General features: G+C 42.5%; 1 protein-coding gene across 10 annotated transcripts in view; it reads right to left on the reverse strand.

Annotated features, from left to right (window-relative positions):
* Positions 1-21,796, reverse strand: part of KCNT2 (potassium sodium-activated channel subfamily T member 2) — a 217,809-nt gene that overhangs the window by 106,137 nt on the left and 89,876 nt on the right. For 5 of the 10 annotated variants that reach the window (XM_083620253.1, XM_083620249.1, XM_083620247.1 and 2 more), the window contains exons 4-9: positions 18,069-18,125; positions 17,189-17,237; positions 13,246-13,305; positions 11,918-11,992; positions 9,879-9,962; positions 8,867-8,961 (exon numbers count right to left, since the gene is read on the reverse strand). The exons of 1 other annotated variant lie outside the window; for it this stretch is intronic. In XM_083620253.1, the coding sequence (XP_083476379.1) occupies positions 8,867-8,961; positions 9,879-9,962; positions 11,918-11,992; positions 13,246-13,305; positions 17,189-17,237; positions 18,069-18,125 (420 nt within the window). The remainder of the gene's footprint in view (positions 1-8,866; positions 8,962-9,878; positions 9,963-11,917; positions 11,993-13,245; positions 13,306-17,188; positions 17,238-18,068; positions 18,126-21,796) is intronic. 4 more of the 10 variants (XM_083620256.1, XM_083620252.1, XM_083620255.1 and 1 more) reach the window with 1 other exon arrangement.

A 21,796-nucleotide genomic window follows, 5' to 3' on the forward strand; every position in this document is an offset into this window, starting at 1 on the left:
TTGTTTGTGGTGCATCAGGGCACGCACACAAACACAGACATTTAAAGGAAAATCCTCTGCCAGTTATGACTGAATTAATTGCATGACATGACTGAGACCTTAGCTTGCTGACTGATTTATCCTCAGCTGCAGCCGTCTCCAGGCTTTGATGCCACAACCACTGGTGACTCCTGCTCTCTAACTGACTTGTACCCTTGCACCACCTAGATGATATGCACAACAGTTTTCTTTTAAAGTAGGAAAACATAGGCTTCTAAGGGCAGATTCATATACCACCCCAAATGCTGTTCCTTATGGTTGCATACAATATCAACGTTAGCAACGTACAATATGAAGAAAAAATATATTTATATTATTAGGTTTTCAAAAATCCAGATCTTATCATGTGCTTTTTAAAGCACCTGTGAATGTAACAACAACAACAACTTATTTATACCCTGTCCATCTGACTGGGTTGCCTCATCCACTCTGGGTGCATATACAAAAAAATAATAAAGCATCAATCATTAAAAACGTCCCTATAAAAGGGAAAGGACCCCTGGAAAGTTAAATCCAGTCAAAGGCGACTATGGGGTGTGGTGTTCATCTCACTTTCAGGCCGAGTAAGACAGTGTTCGTCCACAGACAGCTTTCTGGGTCATGTGGCAGCAGGACTAAACCACTTCTGACACAACAGAACACTGTTTACCTTCCTGCCATAGTGGTACCTATTTATCTACTTGCACTGGTGTGCTTTCAAACTGCTTGGTTGGCAGGAGCTGGGACAGAGCAATGGGAGCTCACCCCATCACAGGGATTCGAATCACCAATTTTCTGATCGGCAAGCCAAAGAGGCTCAGTGATTTAGACCACAGTGCCACCCGCTGCCTTTCACCTTTTTAAAATTTACCTTTTTTTTACCTTTCCCCCCTATACAGGGCTGCTTTCAGATGTCTTCTAAAAGTCAGGAAGTTGTTTATTTCCTTGACATCTGATGGGAGGGTATTCCACAGGGTGGGCGCAACTACTGAGAAGGCCCTCTGCCTGGTACCCTATAACCTCACTTTTCAAAATGAGGGAACCACCAGAAGGCCCTTGGAGGTGGATCTTAGTGTCTGGGCTGGATGATGGAGGTGGAGACGCTCCCTCAGGTCTACAGGGCCAAGGCCGTTTAGAGCTTTAAAGGTCAGCACCAACCCTTTGAATTGTGCTCGGAAACATACTAGGAGCCAATGTAGGTCTTTTAGGACAGGCTTTATATGTCTAGCTGCCACGTTCTGTATTAGTTGTAGTTTCCGAGCCACCTTCAAAGGTAGCGCCACATAGAGTGTGTTGCAGCAGTCCAAGTGGGAGATAACCAGGGCATGTACCATTCTGGCTAGACAGTGTGCAGTCAGGTAGGGTCTCAGGTAGTGTACCAGATGGAGCTAGTAGACAGCCACCCTGGACCCAGAATTAACCTGAGCCTCCGGGGACAGCTGTGAGCCCCAAATAACTCTCAGGCTGTGCATATGGGAGGAGCTGATGATATGGGAAAATTCACTATCCTGATTTGGGGTTCTGGTGCCAACTTTCCACATGATCTCCACACTTTATGCATTACTTGAGAAGCATAAGGCACAGCCATAGGGGAGCAGCATCCTTGCCACTCAAGTTATCAATTAAAATTGAAAAACCATCGCCATGGAACCTTAAGGTATATATGCAGATCTAGATGTCTATATTATAGCACAAGACCAGTGGAAGGATCCTGATTGCTGACACCATTTCATAATGCAAACTTGCACTGGCAGAGCAAGAACAATGCCTTGCTATAAACTTTTATCTGTATTTAGAAACACTGATCGTTTTGAAGCTATAGAATAGAATCTGGCCAGGATGTCATTAAAGAACAGAACTGTACCCAAGGTACTATTTTTATTTCAGAGTGCTTGCTATGCACCATGGAAAAGGGAGAGTAGAAATCAAAGCTTGAAGTCTGGTATCCTCCTACATTTATTTTCCTCATTCTTTTCACTTCACATATACATTTCTGTTCCAAACCAAAGGATGTATTTCTGATGGCCTGGCCTGCTTGCTTTAGGAGGAAATGAGAGGCATCAATAGGACTCTGCCTTTTACTCCTGCCCAAGACTGTTCTGAAACTGCAGCGTAGCTGACTGCCTGGCTGATGATTCATGGGAAGAGAATACAATTCCTCTTTACTTTTCTGCAGTTTTGCCAACACAACACAACAATGCTAACGCTAGGGAAAGGGGGTCATTTACTACGACTGTCAAGAGGAGTTGATGGAAGATGCCCTATTTATAGAAGCACAGTAACAAACACAGCTTGCACTCTGCAAGCATAGACATGCCCCCACTTCTGTGTGGGTGTGGAATGCTTCCTTCAATCTGAAGCTTGTTAAAATGCTCACAGCATTAAAATTGTTAAATATACTGTTTGCCCCGTTTTCAGAATTGCATCCTAGAATCACAGAATCATAGAGTTGGAAGGGACCATGAGGGAGAACCATATACAGTCTTACCTCAAAAGTCAAACAGAATCCATTCCGGAAGTCTGTTTGACTTCCAAAATGTTCAGGAACCAAGGCACGGCTTCCGATTGGCTGCAGGAAGCTCCTGCAGCCAATTGGAAGCCACGAAAGCCGTGACAGAGGTTTGGCTTCAGAAAAACGTTCACAAACTGGAACAATCACTTCCGGGTTTGCAGCGTTCGGGAGCCAAAACGTTTGTATCTCAAGACGTTCGACTGAGTGCCCCTTGAGTTTGTTGGAGGAAGATTGCAATTGCATGAAGTGCAATTTTGTGCACATCTTATTCTACCCGTCTCCAACGAATGCCCTGTTTAAGACAGTGTTGTAGTTCAGACATTAATTATGATATCCTACCCAGAGTCGGTCATGACTGGACCTAATGGTCAGGGGTCCCTTTACCTTTACCTTAAGGTAAAGGTAAAGGTACCCCTGCCCGTACAGGCCAGTCGTGACCGACTCTAGGGTTGTGTGCCCATCTCACTTAAGAGGCCGGGGGCCAGCGCTGTCCGGAGACACTTCCGGGTCACGTGGCCAGCGTGACAAAGCTGCTCTGGCGAGCCGGCACCAGCGCAGCACACGGAAACGCCGTTTACCTTCCCACTATAAAGCAGTACCTATTTATCTACTTGCACTTAGGGGTGCTTTCGAACTGCTAGGTGGGCAGGAGCTGGGACCGAGAGACGGGAGCTCACCCCACTGCGGGGATTCGAACCACCGACCATGCGATTGGCAAGCCCTAGGCGCTGAGGTTTTACCCACAGCGCCACCCGCGTCCCTACCTTTACCTTAAGCAGGGCTTAAATCACAGTTTTCTCAGTTTGGATGACACCAGAAACTATGGTTTAACAAACCTTGCTACCCTTCTCAAAGCTTCGTGTGTGAAAGACAGCTCTCAAATTTACAGAATGATTACCAAGAGTTCCCAACTAATATGTGGGAATGAAGCATCAGTCCCAAATGTTGTCTTACATGTAGATTTACTGCACTTGTATAGCACTTTTCTTCCAAGGAGCAAAAGGCAGCATACTGTACATAGAATCATAGAACGGTAGAGTTGGAAGGGACCCAAGGGTCATCTAGTCCAACCTCCTGCAATGCAGGAATCTCAGCTAAAGCATCCATGGCAGATGGACAACCAACCTCTGCTTTAAAACCTCCAAGGACGGAGAGTCCACAACCGTTCCACTGTCAAACAGCTCTTACTGTCAGAAAGTTTTTCTGTATGTTTATTCAGAATCTCCTTTCTTGTAACTTAAAGCCATTTGTTTGAGTCCTACCCTCCAGAGCAAGAGAAAAGAAGCTTGTTCCCTCTTCCATGTGACAGCCCTTCAGATAATGGAAGATGGCTATGATGTCTCCTCTCTATCTCCTCTTTTCCAGGCTAAACATGCCCAGCTCCTTCAAGTGCTCCTCATAAAGCTTGGTTTCCAGACCCTTGATCATCTTGGTTTTCATCTAAGTTTTCAGACTTTACACCAGGCTATTGCGGACAACCGCTTTGATCCCAAATTGTTCTTCCACTAGCCCAATGGGAGAGGGGGGGCTATTTCTGTCCCCCATCTCTCACCATACCTGTAAGTGTATCTGTGAAAGCAGCGGCAGAGAGGAGGAGATGGTGTGGAGAAGCTAGTTCACTAAAACATGACCTCCACACAATTCCAGTTTGCACAACTTCCTGGAAGCAACTGCAGGGAAAGCTGTTGGCTTATGAACTGCTTACTGGTTTGTGCTCTTCAAACTCAAATCCGTCTATAAGATCAGGCTATTTGCTTCCCAGGTAGCCCAAATTGAAAAAAAGCCCCTACACAATTACGTACAGTAAGAATATCACAGTTCCTCTAAGAAATTCTGAAGACTAACAGCATGATCCTAGCCATGTCAACTCAGAAGTAAGTCTGCTTAATTCCCTGGGGCTCTTGTTGTTGTTGTTTAGTCGTTTAGTCGTGGAATTGTCCAGTGTTAGATCCCAACGTGGTACAGACCAGGCAAGTAAAAATCTGGCTATAATTGGCAACTCGTTGTTGTTGTTGTTGTTTAGTCATTTAGTCGTGTCTGACTCTTCGTGACCCCATGGACCAGAGCACGCCAGGCACTCCTGTCTTCCACCGCCTCCCGCAGTTTGGTCAAACTCATGCTGGTAGTTTCGAGAACATTATCCAACCATCTCGTCCTCTGTCATCCCCTTCTCCTTGTGCCCTCCATCTTTCCTAACATCAGGGTCTTTTCCAGGGAGTCTTCTCTTCTCATGAGGTGGCCAAAGTATTGGAGCCTCAGCTTCAGGATCTGTCATTCCAATGAGCACTCAGGGCTGATTTCCTTCAGAATGGATAGGCTTGATCTTCTTTCAGTCCATGGGACTCTCAAGAGTGTCCTCCAGCACCATAATTCAAAAGCATCAATTCTTCGGCGATCAGCCTTCTTTATGGTCCAGCTCCCACTTCCATACATCACTATTGGGAAAGTCATAGCTTTTACTATACGGACCTTTGTTGGGCTTACTCCCAGGTAAATAGGATCAGGAGTGCAGCTTAGGGCAAAAAAACTATTGAAAGTGTTTCTTTGAGAACTCAAGACTGGGTGGGAGAGAGTTCAAATAGGCCTCAACATCCTGCATACATTTATTGATGTTCAGAGGCTGCTTAACCCTGGACCCATAGCAAATGAAGCCACAGGACTCAAAAGAAGACCACAGTTGAAACCATTCTTAGGGTAACCTGTAAAAGCATATCTCATGTTGAGTGTGTGTGAGGGGGTGTTCTCCAAATCCTTAGTGTTAATAGGCTCGTATTTACTTTATCTTAAAATTTACCAGGAATTAATTCATTTTACTTAAGATATGCATGCTTCAGACTGCACAAATCTAAACTAATGGCTAAGGGACTGAGCTGCAACCTTGAAAGCCATCCATGAATTCACTAGGTGGCCTTTGGCAAGCCACTCAGTCTAATCTATTGGCACCATATTGCGTGTTACAATATGGTGTCAATAATACCAGTCTACTTACCGAATGATTGAGGCAATGTGTTTTGAAGACCCTAGAGTCCCACACAATGGCTGAATAATTATTACTCCAGAGAAACAGATTGTTAGGTCCAAGTCCCCTTCATTTCATACAGTGTTTTAATTTTACCTGGTCCGTGGAGACAGGAGAGCAGGAACAACACAAAAACTCATCATGGATGCACAGAATTTGGAGTGAAATAGAATAGGACAAGAGCAGAGCTTTCCAATGGCCCGATTTCTGACCGCTTATTTTCCCAGCCAGTATACTGGGGAAAATAGTAAGGGGTGGATGGCAGTTTCAGACCAGCTACAGTGCGCACCAATGTCATGGCTACACCTGTCAATGTGGGGGTAAGGCAGGAATGCTGGTCCCAAAATTGGCTAAACCTTGAGTTGACATTCCCAAGACCCCTTAATGGTGTCCTTAGTGAGAAGTCGAGAGCTCATCTCAACTTACCTTCTGCTAAAGGTCTTGCCCAGAGCCAACCAGAACAATTGTGACAAAAACGGAGAGCATTTTAAATGGATCAATGAACACTGCAGTGGAGGAAGGTGAAGCCCCTACTCTGCTGATCGTATATCGAGTAAATTCAGCTGGCATAGTCAATTTGTCTTTGGTCAAATGGCAAAATCCAGAATGACCAAGCTGACCAGTTGCACTGGAAATGTTCCCCAAGCTCTCTAGCACCCTCATCCCTTCTGAGGAACAGGATACACCCCACCCCACCCCCCAGTAAACAGAACCCCAGGGCTATCCATGCTTTGCAGGCTGAATTGATAAAGAAAATTCAGATATTCTTAATTACTGCAATTGCTTTGCAGAGCGCAACAAGCAAATATCAGTGTATGTGTGAGAAACTGTCCACCATATCAATATTTGCTGGCGCTGTGGGTTAAACTGCAGAGCCTAGGACTCTCCCTTGGCCAATAAAGTGAGATGAGCGCTGCAACCCCAGAGTCGGCCACGACTAGACCTAATGGTCAGGGGCGCATGGAAATGCTGTTTACCTTCCCGTCGGAGCGGTACCTATTTATCTACTTGCACTTTGACGTGCTTTCAAACTGCTAGGTTGGCAGGAGCTGGGACTGAGCAACGGGAGCTCACCCCGTTGTGGGGATTCGAACCGCTGACCTTCTGATCGGCAAGTCCTAGGCTCTGTGGTTTAACCCACCGCACCACCCGCGTCCCTCCCTTTACCTTTACCTTTATCTAAAAATACAAACCTAACTTTTGGAAAATCCAAAGGAACAGCAACATAAACCAGTGGCAGATCTGCTGAGGGTCGTTTTAAGGCCAACTGAATATGATTTCAATTAATATTGCAAGCTGTTGCAGACGGATTTGTTTCCTTAGCAAGCAATTGTGTTATAGGGTGTGTTTTTCCCCCTTGTTGCTGTTTAGTCTCTTTCTTTTCCCCTGTCTGGAAGGGTCATAACAGGGACAGAATAATTTGGTGCATAATCAGCTTCCAGATGCTGAAGGCAGCAATAATTGCTGTGGTTCAACTTGCCATTTTCTCCATCTTTTTGTGTCGGCTACAAAATGCAGGCTGCACCTGAACGTAATGTTCCTCTCTAAATATTTCCGTCCTAAACAGCTCTCTTCTCCTTGTCAGTCACAGACCATGGCTTGCTCTCAAATGCTTTTGTTTCCCACAACCAGCCAGGCACTAGCGTGGAGATCTGCTTCATCTTCTATCAACTGCTTGTGCAATGTTAGAAAGAGAATCAGATCCCAGCGAATATCAAAGGACATGCTCACCGAAGAATACTTAAAGCTGTGTTTCACACAGCAATTAATGCCACACCAAGACCCGATCTGCACTATACATTTAAAGCACTATGATACCACTTTAAACAGTCATAAAGGTAAAGGTAAAGGGACCCCTGACCATTAGGTCCAGTCGTGACCGACTCTGGGGTTGCGGCGCTCATCTCGCTCTATGGGCCGAGGGAGCCGGTGTTTGTCCACAGACAGCTTCCCGGTCATGTGGCCAGCATGACTAAGCCACTTCTAGCAAAACCAGAGCAGCGCACGGAAATGCCATTTACCTTCCTGCCGGAGTGGTACCTATTTATCTACTTGCACTTTGATGTGCTTTTGAACTGCTAGGTTGACAGGAGCAGGGACCAAGCAACGGGAGCTCACCCCGTCGCGGGGATTCGAACTGCCGACCTTCTGATCGGCAAGTCCTAGGCTCTGTGGTTTAACCCACAGCACCACCCGCATCCCTAAACAGTCATGGCTTTCCCCAAAGAATCCTGGGAAGTATAGTTTGTTAAAGGAGCTGAGAGTGGTTAGGGAGGGATCTCTATTTTTCGTACAGAGCTACAGTTTCAGAGTAGTTAATCCCTCTCCCCAGCAAGCTCTGTGAACTCTCATTCTGTCAAGGGAATAGGGATCTCCTAACAACTTTCAGCACCCTTAAACTACTGTTTCCTTGATTCCTTGGGGGCAGCTGTTTAAAGTGGTATGATAATGCTTTAAATATATAGTGCAGATGGGTCAGGCTACTGTCCTATTGGTACTGTGGAAGAGCTTGTAACAGAACTAAACACATATTTTCAATAAAATAAGTAGAAATGCAAAACAGTAACATCAGGAATGTTTATCAGGACTATCTGACTAATTAAGAAATGCAGTATAAATATTAGATCATCACTCCCCAAACTTCAGAGCATGGGAAGTCACCCAAAAAATAATAATAATTTGGCATGATTATTTGGCTTTTATGATTGTATTATAATTTTGAATGTTTTAATTGATTCATTGGATTGTTAAATTGGAAAAAAAAAAGAAAAGAAAGAAAGGCAAAACAGTACGGTGCAAAGTGCATACAGAAAGCAACAGCTAAGTCTTAGATTTTGCTTTTCGAGTTTCACATTTGGGGTTCCGGATGTTTGGTAGGAAGAAGCTTCAAACCATCAAATTATAGATATAATGATCTTCCGAAATGCTTCCTGCCTGTTCCAGCTAAGGTTGTTTATAACATTTAGCTCCACCCCCATGTTGAGGGTGTATGACAAATAGCTTTCCCCCTTTCAAGGGTCTTAATGGGTGCTGTGCTATGCGTGACTTCTCTGAACTGGATCTCTCTGGAACATAACAAGCATCATTTGCAAAACAGCGAGTCCTGCTTATTCGATGATTAGAGGAATCTCCTTACATAAGCTGCAGGGCTGACATTTTCTTTCCTACTGCAACCAAACATATAAACACCCTCCTTCCCTAAACCTTTGCTACCACAAAATACATGCCTATTAAAAATGTAATTAAAACTTTTTTTCTTGAAACAGTGTAAAAACGGAATTACATTACTACTAGTAACATCACCACATACTACTTACCATGTAAATATAAGACACAGCAATGTAGATATTAAAATCAGAACTTGGTTAAACATTGCAGACTGTGTCCGTTGGATGGCTCTATGGAGATCATTCTAGATTAAAAGAAAAGAGATGCATAATGTTCAGAAATGCTTTTTATATTAAATATTAAATATACCACAACTAATCCAACTTTTGTCAGTATTTCATATGCAGATATACAGTCTGGATTCCATGTTTTGAAGCACTGCAGTTCTGCAAAGGTTCACATTTTATTTATATATAAAATCTTATTTGCATTCCTACTGAGGCATTCAAAATAGCTACAAAGAAATACAGCAAAAACCAGCATACCATTTTTTTAAAATAAAGCTCCCAATCAATAGAACAATCACTCTAAAATACAAACTGAAACAATAAATTACAGTAAAACCAACCAGTCTAAATTAAAAGAATCAAATAATCAGATTAAAAGTCTTTTGAAATAACAACTTTGGCTCCAATCCTGTACATACTCACTGAACTCAACGGGACTTACTTCTGAGTATGCACGTAAAGGATTATGTTTTTGGACTGGCAACCAACAAGAAAGAGTGCTAAGCATGGATTAGGAGCCAAGTATAGTTGGTATTTGCTCAAGAAACCATCAGCTCCAACAGTCTGGAGCCAGAAAAAAATAACCAGCGAGGCAAATGGATTAATGCTGGACCAATAGTTTTATTATAAATATAGGTAAGGCACTTGTTTTCCTGAGAAGTGAATCTAAGTAAACCACAGGGAGGTAAAACAGAAGGCTGCAAATTCCAACAATAAAACTACTTCAGCATTTGAATGGAAATTCAAAAACCAATTAACCTGATGTATTTGGATTTAATCCAAATTACTCCCATCCATTTTCAGTGGCACTTCACAGGCCGGAATTTACGTGTTGCGGCTTAAGCAGACTAATGATCTAGGTTTGTGATTTGTACAGATAAAAGTACAGAAATTTGTTGTCATTTTTCTTAAATAAGTCCTTTGTTATACTTACAATCATATTCTCCAACGCATGTTTGGCAAGCCAGCAATTTAAAAACACTGGGATAAATAAGTTTCTTAACGCAGGGCAGAAAATCTGAAGGAGAATGCAGAAAGACATTAAATGTATTCTGCTAACTTTGCCAGTAAAACTGCACTGAATGCACAGAAACGGTAGTTTCATTTTAAAAGATCTAATTTCAAGCCTTATTGCAATGCCACAAGTAAGAATTTACCTCAGCAGAGATAACTTTTGAGATATTTGTTCTACTCTCTTTTCACCCTTCCGGGGGGAAAAGATGGAATCCTACTAAGCACATTTACCAGGAAGCTTTTGGGCCAAACTAGATGTGTGCACAAACGCTTTATAACCATTTGTGAACTGAGATTAATGCAGTCCACATGGAAATGCTGCTGTTTAAATAACTTATTTATACCATTTAAATAACTTCCCTTTATGCCAGTGGCTTTCAACCACTGTGCCGTGGCACCCTGGGGTGCCTTGAATGATGGTTCTGGGTTGCCGTGGGCAACACTGGCCTCTGTTCCTCTCTTACGGTTGCCATATTTGAAAAAGTAAAAACCAGGACACCACAAAAATTATTTAGCTTTTTATTTTATTTTTTTGCTTTTTTATTTTAGGAAACCCCCTAAATTGCTGAGCTTTTTAAGACAAGCCGTCTTTCCTTCCCTCCTGCATCTGTTGGCCTCTTGGGTTTTTGCTTCCTGAAGGCTTGCATGACTGTTTGTTGCTACAAGCTCCCCAGGTAATGGCGCCTCTGGGGCTGGCCAGGAGGTGCTTCCCAGGCCTCTGTGGGGCAGTGTGAGGAGACACCTCTTTTGGGGGCAGGAAGGGCAGCTCAGATATCAGGGGCAGCAGCAGCTGTCTGGAGGACTCCCAAGGAGAGGGGAGAGGAGAGGAGAGGAGGCTGAGGGAACACTCCACAAGGGAGGGTGTTGGAAAAGGGGTGAGGGGCTGCCAGCTGCGTAGGCAAGGGGTGCCATAACTGAGCTCCTTAGCCCCACAGGGGTGTCGCAGAAAGAATGTCATTGGTCAAGGGAGCCGTGGACTGCAAAAGGTTGAAAACTTCTGCTTTATGCGATCAATCAATTAAACTGATTTAAGAACATAGTAATGAAACTTCAATATAAGTACACTCATACCTCAGGTTATAGACACTTCGGGTTGTGCGATTTCGGGTTGTGCACCGCGCTGAACCCAGAAGTTACCGGAATGGTTACTTCTGGGTTTTGGCTCATGCGCATGTGCAGAAGAACTGAATCGCGACCCACGCGTGCGCAGACGCACGGGTTGCGGGTTGCGAACATGCCTCCTGCACGGATCACATTCGCAACTCGGGCATCCACTGTATGGGTTTTTTTAATAGATAGTAACAGATGTGAGAAATATAGGGTGGGCTTCAAAGTTGTACTATTACCAACATTCCACCTGAAGAAGAATCTCACTTTGCCAGATGAAATGATACCCTCCCTCTCCTCTCCCCTCCTGCCATTTTGAGGTTTCTGCAGCCCCTTCCCCCAAACCAATTTAGGCAGGTGCAGAGGGAAAAGCATTGTTGTGCAAGCAAAAGTTTTTGCACGAAGCTTCTGCTGACAGGGCTGCTGAGGTGAATCCTGCCCAATATTTATAATCCCCCTTTGACCCTAGGTGCTGAACAATTATTACATTTCAAAAAAGCAAAAGTAGGCTATATACTTGCAAACCAAATTAACAATGTAATAAGCACAAGTTGCTGTGAGGTGGGGGAACCCAAATGTTTAATAATGAAGAAAGAAGAGGAAAATTATATCAGATTGAAAATAGCCTCAAAAATAAATTATTTCCCCCACTAATTAAAATTTGCTTCAACCAACTCAAATTAGGCCTACCAATTAATCAATCAAAATGTGAGTAGATTCAACTAATTGAAGCTTGTAGCTTTAAGGGAAATAATTACAGGATCGTGCATTCAGCCTGAATTCTAGAATTTGTACTGCTTTAAAATAACTTCACACTTAACCCAGATTGTGTGTTAAATGGATGAGACTTACTGTAATTATGAAAGGGATAGCATTAATAATTTCCAACAGGAAAGGCATCCGCACAACTTGTTCCCATAGGTTTCCCTTGTAAAAACGAAGGCAAAAACAAAAACACAGCACTATCAACCGTTAATATTTTGCACAGTGACAACGCGGGCTATGCAGTGACACACAGAGTGATGCACGCAGTGAATGACATACTACAAAATTATGCAGCTGCACTCCACATTGGGGGGGGGGGGGTTTAACTGGAAAAACTACCAGATTGTGTCCAACGCTAGGCAGGCTCATCAATATTTGCAATGGACCTCGTTTTTTAAAACAAATACAAAGAAACTCTCCTATTTTTTTTCTTTCACGCTACAAATTTAAACAAACATAAATTAATTATCTTTATTTAGAAGCACATTAACAATTTCCAGCTGGTTACCCAGGAATGGGTAATTACTATTAGGAAGTTAGGAATGGAACTCTCTCAGCAAAAACACTGGGGGCATTAGCTAAAGTTCCACAACACACAGGAGCTTTCTCTCAATGTTAAGGGACACCCCCAAGCACTCCAATTTTAAAAATCCACAAGGAGCTGGAACCTTTGAAACAACACTGCTTTTAACAACCTTTAAACCATGGGTAGGCAAACTAAGGCCCAGGGGCTGGATCTGGCCCAATCGCCTTCTAAATCTGGCCTGCAGACGGTCCGGGAATCAGCGTGTTTTTACATGAGTAGAATGTGTCCTTTTATTTAAAATGCATCTCTGGGTTATTTGTGGGGCATAGGAATTCATTCATTTCCACACACACACCCCAAAAATATAGTCCAGCCCCCCACAAGGTCTGAGGGACAGTGGACCGGCCCCCTGCTGAAAAAGTTTGCTGACCCCTGCTTTAAACGCAACTAATAAAACCTGTTTGCAAACCCATTTCTTTTAATGGACAGAAGCAGAACTGTCCCATAGGAAAGGGGCTTACTTTCAGGGCCAGTCTAACACTTTTTGTTGCCTGAAGCAAGAAACAAGATGGCACCTCACTCTTTCTGAGTACATCTGATTGACTAGTGTAGGACCTACGGCAGACATACGTAACTGATCTCCAACAGATGCCAATAATTGGGGGGGGGGGCTCAGAAAGAAGGGGGGCTGCCCCTGCTTTCCCCTAGCATCTATCGCCAAGGGCAACTACCTCATTCCGTCTAATGGTATGGTTAGTGCCACACGATGCCCATCTTCACCCCTGACCTGCAGATATGTTGGCTGAGGATGATGGGGGTTGGGATCTAAGGCGATCTGGAAAACCCCAGGTTTCTCTAGATATGGAAGAATGTAGCCATAAATACTTACTTTATAGCTGAGATAGCTCAGGAGTGTTGTTTCCAGTAGACTTATCAAAGCCACCGACACCTGAAGAAATGAGACACACGTGAAATCTTGTGCAATAATACCCGAGGATTAGGCAAACTTTCAATAAGTGTAAATCAAAACTAGCTGATTTGTGGGAGAAGTAGCTATCCTGCAAGCTTTCAATAAAGCCTTTGATCTCTTGAGCTGGACCTGTCAGGCCCGTCTTTAGCAGATGTGGTGCCGGGGTGCAAATATCCACTTAGCGCCCCCAAATTACCACGGATAGTGTTGGGATGGCCGTAGCTGCGCACCGCCAGCCATCCGGGGGGAGTGCAATTCTCCCCCATGCCGCTGCGGGAAAGCAATCTCTGCAGAAGATTAGGAGTGAAGTTGCACCCCTCCCATGCCTCCTCGGGAGGAGAGCGATCCCCAAAGAGGCTTGGGAGGGAAGCTAAATGCCCGCCAGCCTTATAGTTGGCGGGGTGCAGCTGGCAGGCATGCGGGGAAAGGGGAGGCCGCCGGCAAAGCTGCGTAGCTCCCCCACTTGCTGGGGCGCCCCTGAGAGGCTGGCGCCCTGGCGCGACGTACCACTAAGCCCTATGGGAAAAACATGACTACAAGAAACTATTCCTTGTGTCATTAGTTACAGGAAGCTTCAAAAATCCAGTATCTGTTGCTTAAGTCATTGACAGCTTTTCTAGAATTGCACTTTAAAAAAAAGTTGTAGCCAGTTCAAAACTTAAAAACATATCAGAAACAAGTTTAAGCTCTCACACTCAAGACTTGTAAAGGTTCTTTTCATCTTCTCAAAACACAATGTTTTTCAGATGAATTTGCCTCAGTCATCTCAAACTAACTTCAAAACAGCTAGAAAAAGAACTCAGTGGCCTAAAATAACAGCATGCACTCAATAAATACAGGATATTCTGTGGACTGGCAATTGTAGAAACATATCCTCACCAAGTCTGGAATCTTGAATAAGATTAGCATGAGAATTTCTAATTTTAAACAAATGTCCCTTACTAATGAAAACCCAACATCCTGAACAATTGCATAATCAGATTCAGCACCGAGATAAGGAGTTGTCAACGTATAAAAATAACAGCAGCATCCGAAAAATGTTCAGATTCTACCAAATCAGTGCTGGTTGAAGTGAATCATATGCTGCCAGCACCCAGTGATTTGGCACTAAGAAATGTTTCATCTTCAGGACAGAGAATTCTAATCTCCTTGACTTTCAAATTTCACGGGTGGAAAATGGGCTCCAGTTCCACTGCTTTGTATGGCCAGAGCTCAGAGCGGTACGGTTATTGCTCTGCTGCCCGAGAAAAGGGCATGTATCTTCTGTGAACCTGGCATAGGCAGCTGCTAATAATGGGAAGGAGGTGAAGAAGGAACAGTTCTAGGCTTAGGCAAGCACATCTCATGGGCAGCCCAGGACTGTCCATGGATAAAGCTGGTCCATTTGTTAGGAGATCCTGACACAAGTAAGATACTCTTCCTTGTGTGGGAGAGCTCTAGCTATGTATCTAAGAATGCATGCAAAGGTAAGGGAAAGGGAAAGGATCCCTGGACGGTTAAGTCCAGTCAAAGGCGACTATGGGGTTGTGGTGCTCATCTTGCTTTCAGGCAGAGGGAGCTGGTGTTTGTCCACAGACAGCTTTCCGGGTCATGTGGCCAGCAGGAATAAACCGCTTCTGGTGCAATGGGACACCATGACGGAAACCAGAGCACACGGAAACACCATTTACCTTCCTGCCGCAGCGGTACCTATTTATCTACCTGCACTGGCATGCTTTTGAACTGCTAGGTTGGCAGGAGCAGGGACAGAGCAACGGGAGCTCATCCCGTCGCAGGGATTCAAACCGCCGATCTTCTGATTGGCAAGCTCAAGAGGCTCAGTGGTTTAGACCACAGAAGGGGTGTGGCTGCTTTGTGCATCACCACAAGGAGCAGGCTAACTTATGCAACCTGGCAACTCACCCCCATATATAATTTCAACATGGGTGGGTTGGTGAAGAGGTCAACAGAACCCCCCCCCGATTTTATGATGAATAAATATCCTACATTCATTAGACCTGAACCAAATGTAAGGTTCCCTGCCCTCCACTCCTAGTCTCACAGATATCACTAGGACATGTTACTTCAGCTAATGGATTGTGCTGTGTTAAATTAATGGTGCATACCTAACTGTTAAAAATGGGTTCATCTCACTATTTAAAAGCTAAATAAAAGTAATGATAGACATCTGGACTGAACAGTTCAGCCTTAACTTGCTTGCAAAGACTCCCAGAAGTATATGGGTTATATGAACTGCTGTTGAGCAGGAAGATCTAAATCCCATATGTACGAAATGATGAGAAACAAGAGAATGAAAGACTAGAACAACAATAAACATACTAAATGGTGAAGGAAAACAATAAAAACCTGCATTATTCAGCCTAAGCAATCAAAAATTTTCCAAACGTTTGGAAACAACAGGTAAACAAAATTCTGATTTCAGAAACCACACACGCCTAATTGATTAGGAAATGATTGCCTGTATCCAGGAATGACTAACAATTTATTTTTAAAATTTACAAGGTAGAAGTAATTTTAATGGAAAATATTGCAAAGCAGCAACTCCAAAACATGCAAATTTAATAAACAAGAAAAGGCAAATCAGAAAAAGCAATTATTTTTGTTCTTAACTCCTGTCTAAAGTGATGTTGTGTTGCATGATTACACATTTCCACACCCGTAACGCATACACAAAAATCAAAATGGGTATGTACATGTGCATGCACACATGAACCAGACAGGGTCTCCTGGGCAGGAGGGAGAGAATGTCATCAGAAAGATTAATTCAACATCTAATTCCCATCTCTCCCTCTGTAATATCCAATATCTAATACCTGTGACTACATTAATTTTGTGTTTCATGCCCCCACCATCACCAGGCAGTGATGGAGCATGGGGGTGGAACACCATTATTGCACAATGCAGCGTAAGCCATATTAAACATTGTGGATGATGGTTTCCACCTAAAAATCCCCGAAGGAATTGTCCTTTCAACTGAAGGCCATTGTATTGCTGCCCAGCTCTCAAGCATTTCAAAGGTGCGTAGGAAAATAATAATAGTAGATTAGGCTCATGATTAGCAAGACTGAGAAAACCCCTAACTAATGAGATGATAATATTCTGCCCAACAGCCTATATTCAAAAAGAAATAAATTATTTTCTTTTTTTAAAAAACGTCACAGTGTCCAGTTTATTACAAGCTTTCAGAACTAAGTGAAAATGTATCTCTTAAATGGAACACTGAAAACTGACAGCAATTTACACAGCCCAACTATAAACTAGTGTCTTGTAATCTATACTACTGTTCCAATAGCTCTTGCGCAGTTCATATTCCTTTTTGTGTACTGGATAGGCAGGTACATTCCCAAGAAAAAGAAGCAGCAGTCCATTTCAAAATCTGATCTATACAAGACACTTTCTTTGAGGCTAGCAGCTTTTCAGCTGCAACTTCATGCCCAGCTTAGGTGGACAGAAAAACATGGCCAGAACTTTGGTTGAGTTTCAGAGGGCTCCATGCTACATGTTTTGACCAGGACGGTGCATGGTGCAAAGGACTTCGATTAGAAATAAAATTGTCAACCTTTATCCTTGCACTGGAAATGCTCTGACTGCGTGTAGGGATCTGTGAACACCAGCTTCACAGAGGGATCCTTTGCCTGTCTACTCAGAAGTAAGAACCATTGTAATCTCAATCATTATAAGAAATTTAGACTAGGCCTGGCTTTCTGAATGTAACTTTCCTACACATCCCTTGGTTTGCTAACTGAATAGCGTTCTATGTTGTTTCCTTTAAGTACCCATGATTCCTGACACACACACACCCCGGGATAATATTACTAAGCAACATCTGAATGAGCTGTATGAAACTTAAGCCATACATTACCTGTAATCCCCATAAAGGTAAGCTTCTGTTCACCCAAAAGATAAGCGACCTGTTAAATTACAGTAACAAAATGAATACATCTCCAACGTCAGGTTCAGATAAGCCATAGGAAAGAAAACTACCCCCCCACACACAATTACACCCCCTATGCCCTATAAATGTTTTAATTCATATCGTAACAAACACTAGAAACCTAAGGAACTGACTGACAAGTTCTAGTCCAGTTATCAGGCACCTTTGGCCCTCCAGATGTTTCTGAACTTCAATTTTAATAAATCTTCAATGTGCAGAATAATAATAGTCTAAAATTGGATTGTCTCTCCTTTTTTTCAAATAATCGAAGTGGAATAAGAAAGATTAATTGCACTTCCAGTGTATTCTTGAAGAGGACTTGGGGAAAAAAGCACCCAGCAGTTATCATGCAATATTTTTTATAGATAAATCAATAATACTTACTCATTAATGAAATAACCCAAAGAAGTAAACTCTCCAAAGGCTTCACTATCCATTTCAAACTACAGTGAACCATTAAAATCATACCTAAAAAAACCCTGTTGTTATTGCTTTAAATGACAAAACCTGGGAGAGCTTAGTTTAGTTCTAACACAGCTGTAGACTCACTGAGCTCTCATACGATCTAAGGTGATTTGCTTGTGCCAAATACATGTTTGTGATGAATCGTGGGGGGTTCTGGATTCAAATTTCCAATGGTTCATGTTCCTGACCAATTTTCCCCGGCATAACAATTTCTAACTAACTATCCATCTTGCAGAAGCACAGTTCCTGTTTACACCAATATGTGTATTCTTTAAGAAAAGTGTATTATTGTATCTTAGCTCAAAACATATCACTGTTCTTGTAAATACAGCCTTAAACTTACCAATCTATCTTGCTGGAAGTGTTGTTCTGACTGGAACATCCCCAAATTAATTCCTTGCTACCAGGCATCCAAATATAAAATCCATTTTCGTTTAGATAACGGTGTAATTGCACAACAAAAACGGTATTAAGGGGGAGAGGGGGAGGGAGAGGGAGAGGAAAGGCAGACAAGATAATTAGCTAGCTGTAACAATACTTTTTAAAAAATGGTTGTGAAATAGCATGCAGGACAGATGCTATAATGTCTTGTCTGAGAAAGGAAAGAGGTTAAATATGAGAAGAAGGAGTGATACTAAGCATAAATGCAGGAAAAGAACTGCAACTAAGGATGGGGAACGTTTATTGATAGAATAAACAAGGTATCAGAAAAAAAGAATAAGGCATTAGAAAGTTAAACTTGGGATATTTAATACATATAGTCAAGACAACGGTCAGGTTTAGACAACATGCAAAACCATAGTTTAGTGTGATGAGAATTAGCTATACCAAGATTTGGGCTTCCATGCTCGCCCTGTCTCCCAACGCTAGAGTGCTCTAGCGTTTCACTTCCAATTCCAAATAGCATGTTGGCTGAACCCTAAACTATGGTTAATGCTAACCATGTTTTCGAATCAAAGCACCCTTGTAATCCCATGGCTTTGATTTTTGCTTGCTCCAAACAACGCACAGTTAAGATGAACTAGCTTTTTGGTTAGGACCACACAACAAGCTGCAATTAATCTAAACTAGAAGTGAAAGTTTCCAAATTCATCCTTATGGTGGGGTGCCAGAGGAAGAATGCTTCTTGTTCCCAGCTCATAACATTCAAAGTGTGCCGTTATTGTGTACGCTATGATTCCACAGAAAAGCAAAATATGGCATTGGCCACCAAAAATAATCAACTTCCTGAGACTCTCAGCAGTCCTTCTTGAGGTTCAGTAAGTTTCTATCTTCACATTTGTGAAGATGAACATGCATGGCCAACACCTGCTGAAATATCGTAACTCAAAGGGGTAACTAAATAAGATTCCCAGTGATTGGGAATGTTTAGCACTGTTATACAGCATTTTGCATCTCCCCACAGTTAGTGATGCTATTAAAAGTAGGAAATGTTCCAGAACATATATCAAAGACAAAATAATGGGTGGGATTCAAATGTGCCTCTCTCCCAGAAGAAATGTTCTCTTCCCCTGACATAAGAGCTTTCTTCCAATGGGGCGGAAGAATGCTGAATGAGAAAAGCCTCTCCAAATTTAGAGGACTTCCTCTGTTTGGCCAAACAATTGTGTAAGACTTAACACAACATGTAACAATACAGTGGTACCTTGGTTTGCATATGTCTTGGTTTGCATGTTTTGGATTACAAACACGCAAACCCAGAAGTGCGTGTCCCGGTTTGCAACCTTTTCTTTTGGATGACAACACATTTTTATGGGATTACGAACAATTTTTTTTTGGAGGCCCCATTGGTGAAAGTGCGCCTTGGGTTACAACCTGTTTTGGTTTGCAAACGGACCTCCGGAACGGGTTATGGTTGTAAACCAAGGTACCACTGTAACGAGTAACATTTATAATATGGGCCTCATTTAAGCCAGAGGCTGATTTTACTGGAATTACATCTTGCATGAGCATTTACTTCATGTAGCAATGCCAGGTAAAAAAACGTATCTCTTCTCCCATACATTTGACAGATTGTGATAAACGCTCTTGCTACTTATTGAGGAAATGTTTTCTGCGGATGATGCTTTTGCTGTTTATCGCTCATTATAATGGTTTTGTTGCATTTTTTTTATTACTCTGTCTTTTGACTCTTAAGTCAGGGTGCTTCTGTAGTGAACAACTAATAATGATAAGTATAATAAATATTGCACTTAGAAAAATATGTGTATTTTTATGCTATTAATAATATCATAATATATATACTTAATGCTGTAATAATAATACAGGGTGGTATTCAGCCAAGTTTTATTTAGAGTAGACCCCATTGATATTAAGGAACATGACTGGATTAGGTTCATTTATTTCAATCAGTCTGAGTAAGCTTTAGCTGAATACCACCCAAAAACAATTATATTCTATGTCCTGAGATGTCCTGGGAATTAAGCTGCAAAGGAACCGCCTTCATCTATGGACTGACTCATTGATGCCTTCTCACTGAATCCTGCTTCCTTCAACTGAATTAACTGTATGAAACAATCATTTTCTTATTTCCCCTTTTGAAATAAACCTGCCTCCCACGCCGGATGTTCTTATGTATGTATCCATCATTTTCATGTCTGCTTCATAAACCTGATGAAAGAACTTGTTGCTCATGAACAGTCACCCCAAAGAAATGAACTGCTGCCCTTTTAGATTAACACAGGACACTTTCATCAATTTTCATCACTGAAAGAGGATTTGCAGACCCTGATCTGCAATGTAGAATGGGGATAAGATGCTGCAGAAAGTGTGGTGGTCCGCATGCAAAAGCCCGTGGTGCTTGTCACCATAAGGTCTCAAAACTGGGTTGCTATACAGGCAGGGCAGAGATCCAGCATCCAAAGCCATTTCCCTCAATATACAATAGTACCTTGGGTTAAGTACTTAATTCATTCCGGAGGTCCGTACTTAACCTGAAACTGTTCTTAACCTGAAGCACCACTTTAGCTAATGGGGCCTCCTGCTGCTGCTGCGCCACCGGAGCACGATTTCTGTTCTCATCCTGAAGCAAAGTTCTTAACCTGAAGCACTATTTCTGGGTTAGCGGAGTCTGTAACCTGGAAGTGTATGTAACCTGAAGCGTATGTAATCCGAGGTACCACTGTAGTCCTGATATGACTGGGAGCTGGTGCAGCTAAAAACCAAAATCCCTGCCTGCCCCTCTTCTATCCTGGCTTGCTATAGAACCCATTCCGGCCTCGGTCCAGTATATCTGAAGGAGCGTCTCCACCCCCATCATTCTACCCGGACACTGAGGTCCAGCACCGAGGGCCTTCTGGCGGTTCCCTCACTGCGAGAAGCCAAGTGACAGGGAACCAGGCAGAGGGCCTTCTCGGTAGTGGCACCCTCCCTGTAGAACGCCCTCCCACCAGATGTCAAAGAGAATAACAACTACCAGACTTTTAGAAGACATCTGAAGGCAGCCCTGTTTAGGGAAGCTTTTAATGTTTGCTGTATTACAGTATTTTAATATTTTTTTGGAAACCGCCCAGAGTGGCTGGGGAAGCCCAGCCAGATGGGCGGGGTATTAATAATAATAATAATAATAATAATAATAATAATAATAACATAATAATAATAATAATAATAATAATAATAATAATAATAATAATAATTATTCCATGTTTAGGATTGCTTTGGAACATAGGCAGCTATTCAAGAATTTAACCCTCTAATTTAAAGGCTACCCTGCTGGCGTTGGATAACAAATGCATAGAAAGGGACGCTCAATGGAAAATGGAAGTAACCAACCCAACAATGTAATAGCCACCTGAACTTTCAGAAGTCTATTCTTATTTTTCTCAGCCTCATTATATTTATCTCTCTTATATTGGTATCAATATCTGTTCGGACAGTATTGTTGCAAAAACAAAAACACCCCAAACCCTCTGCCTTGTATTTTCTGTCCTCTACTTAGAGTTAAAGGGCACCTTTAAAAACCAACATCTTTTTTTCCCTGAGATGTCATTTGTCGTCATTTTTAGGGATTTTTATTCCTCTGAATTTCTCTCCAGAATGTGGAGGGCTAAATTGCTTGATCTTGGTTGTGGA

This window comes from Podarcis filfolensis (assembly GCF_964270895.1).
Source record: "Podarcis filfolensis genome assembly, chromosome: 6".
Taxonomy (NCBI): domain Eukaryota; kingdom Metazoa; phylum Chordata; class Lepidosauria; order Squamata; family Lacertidae; genus Podarcis; species Podarcis filfolensis.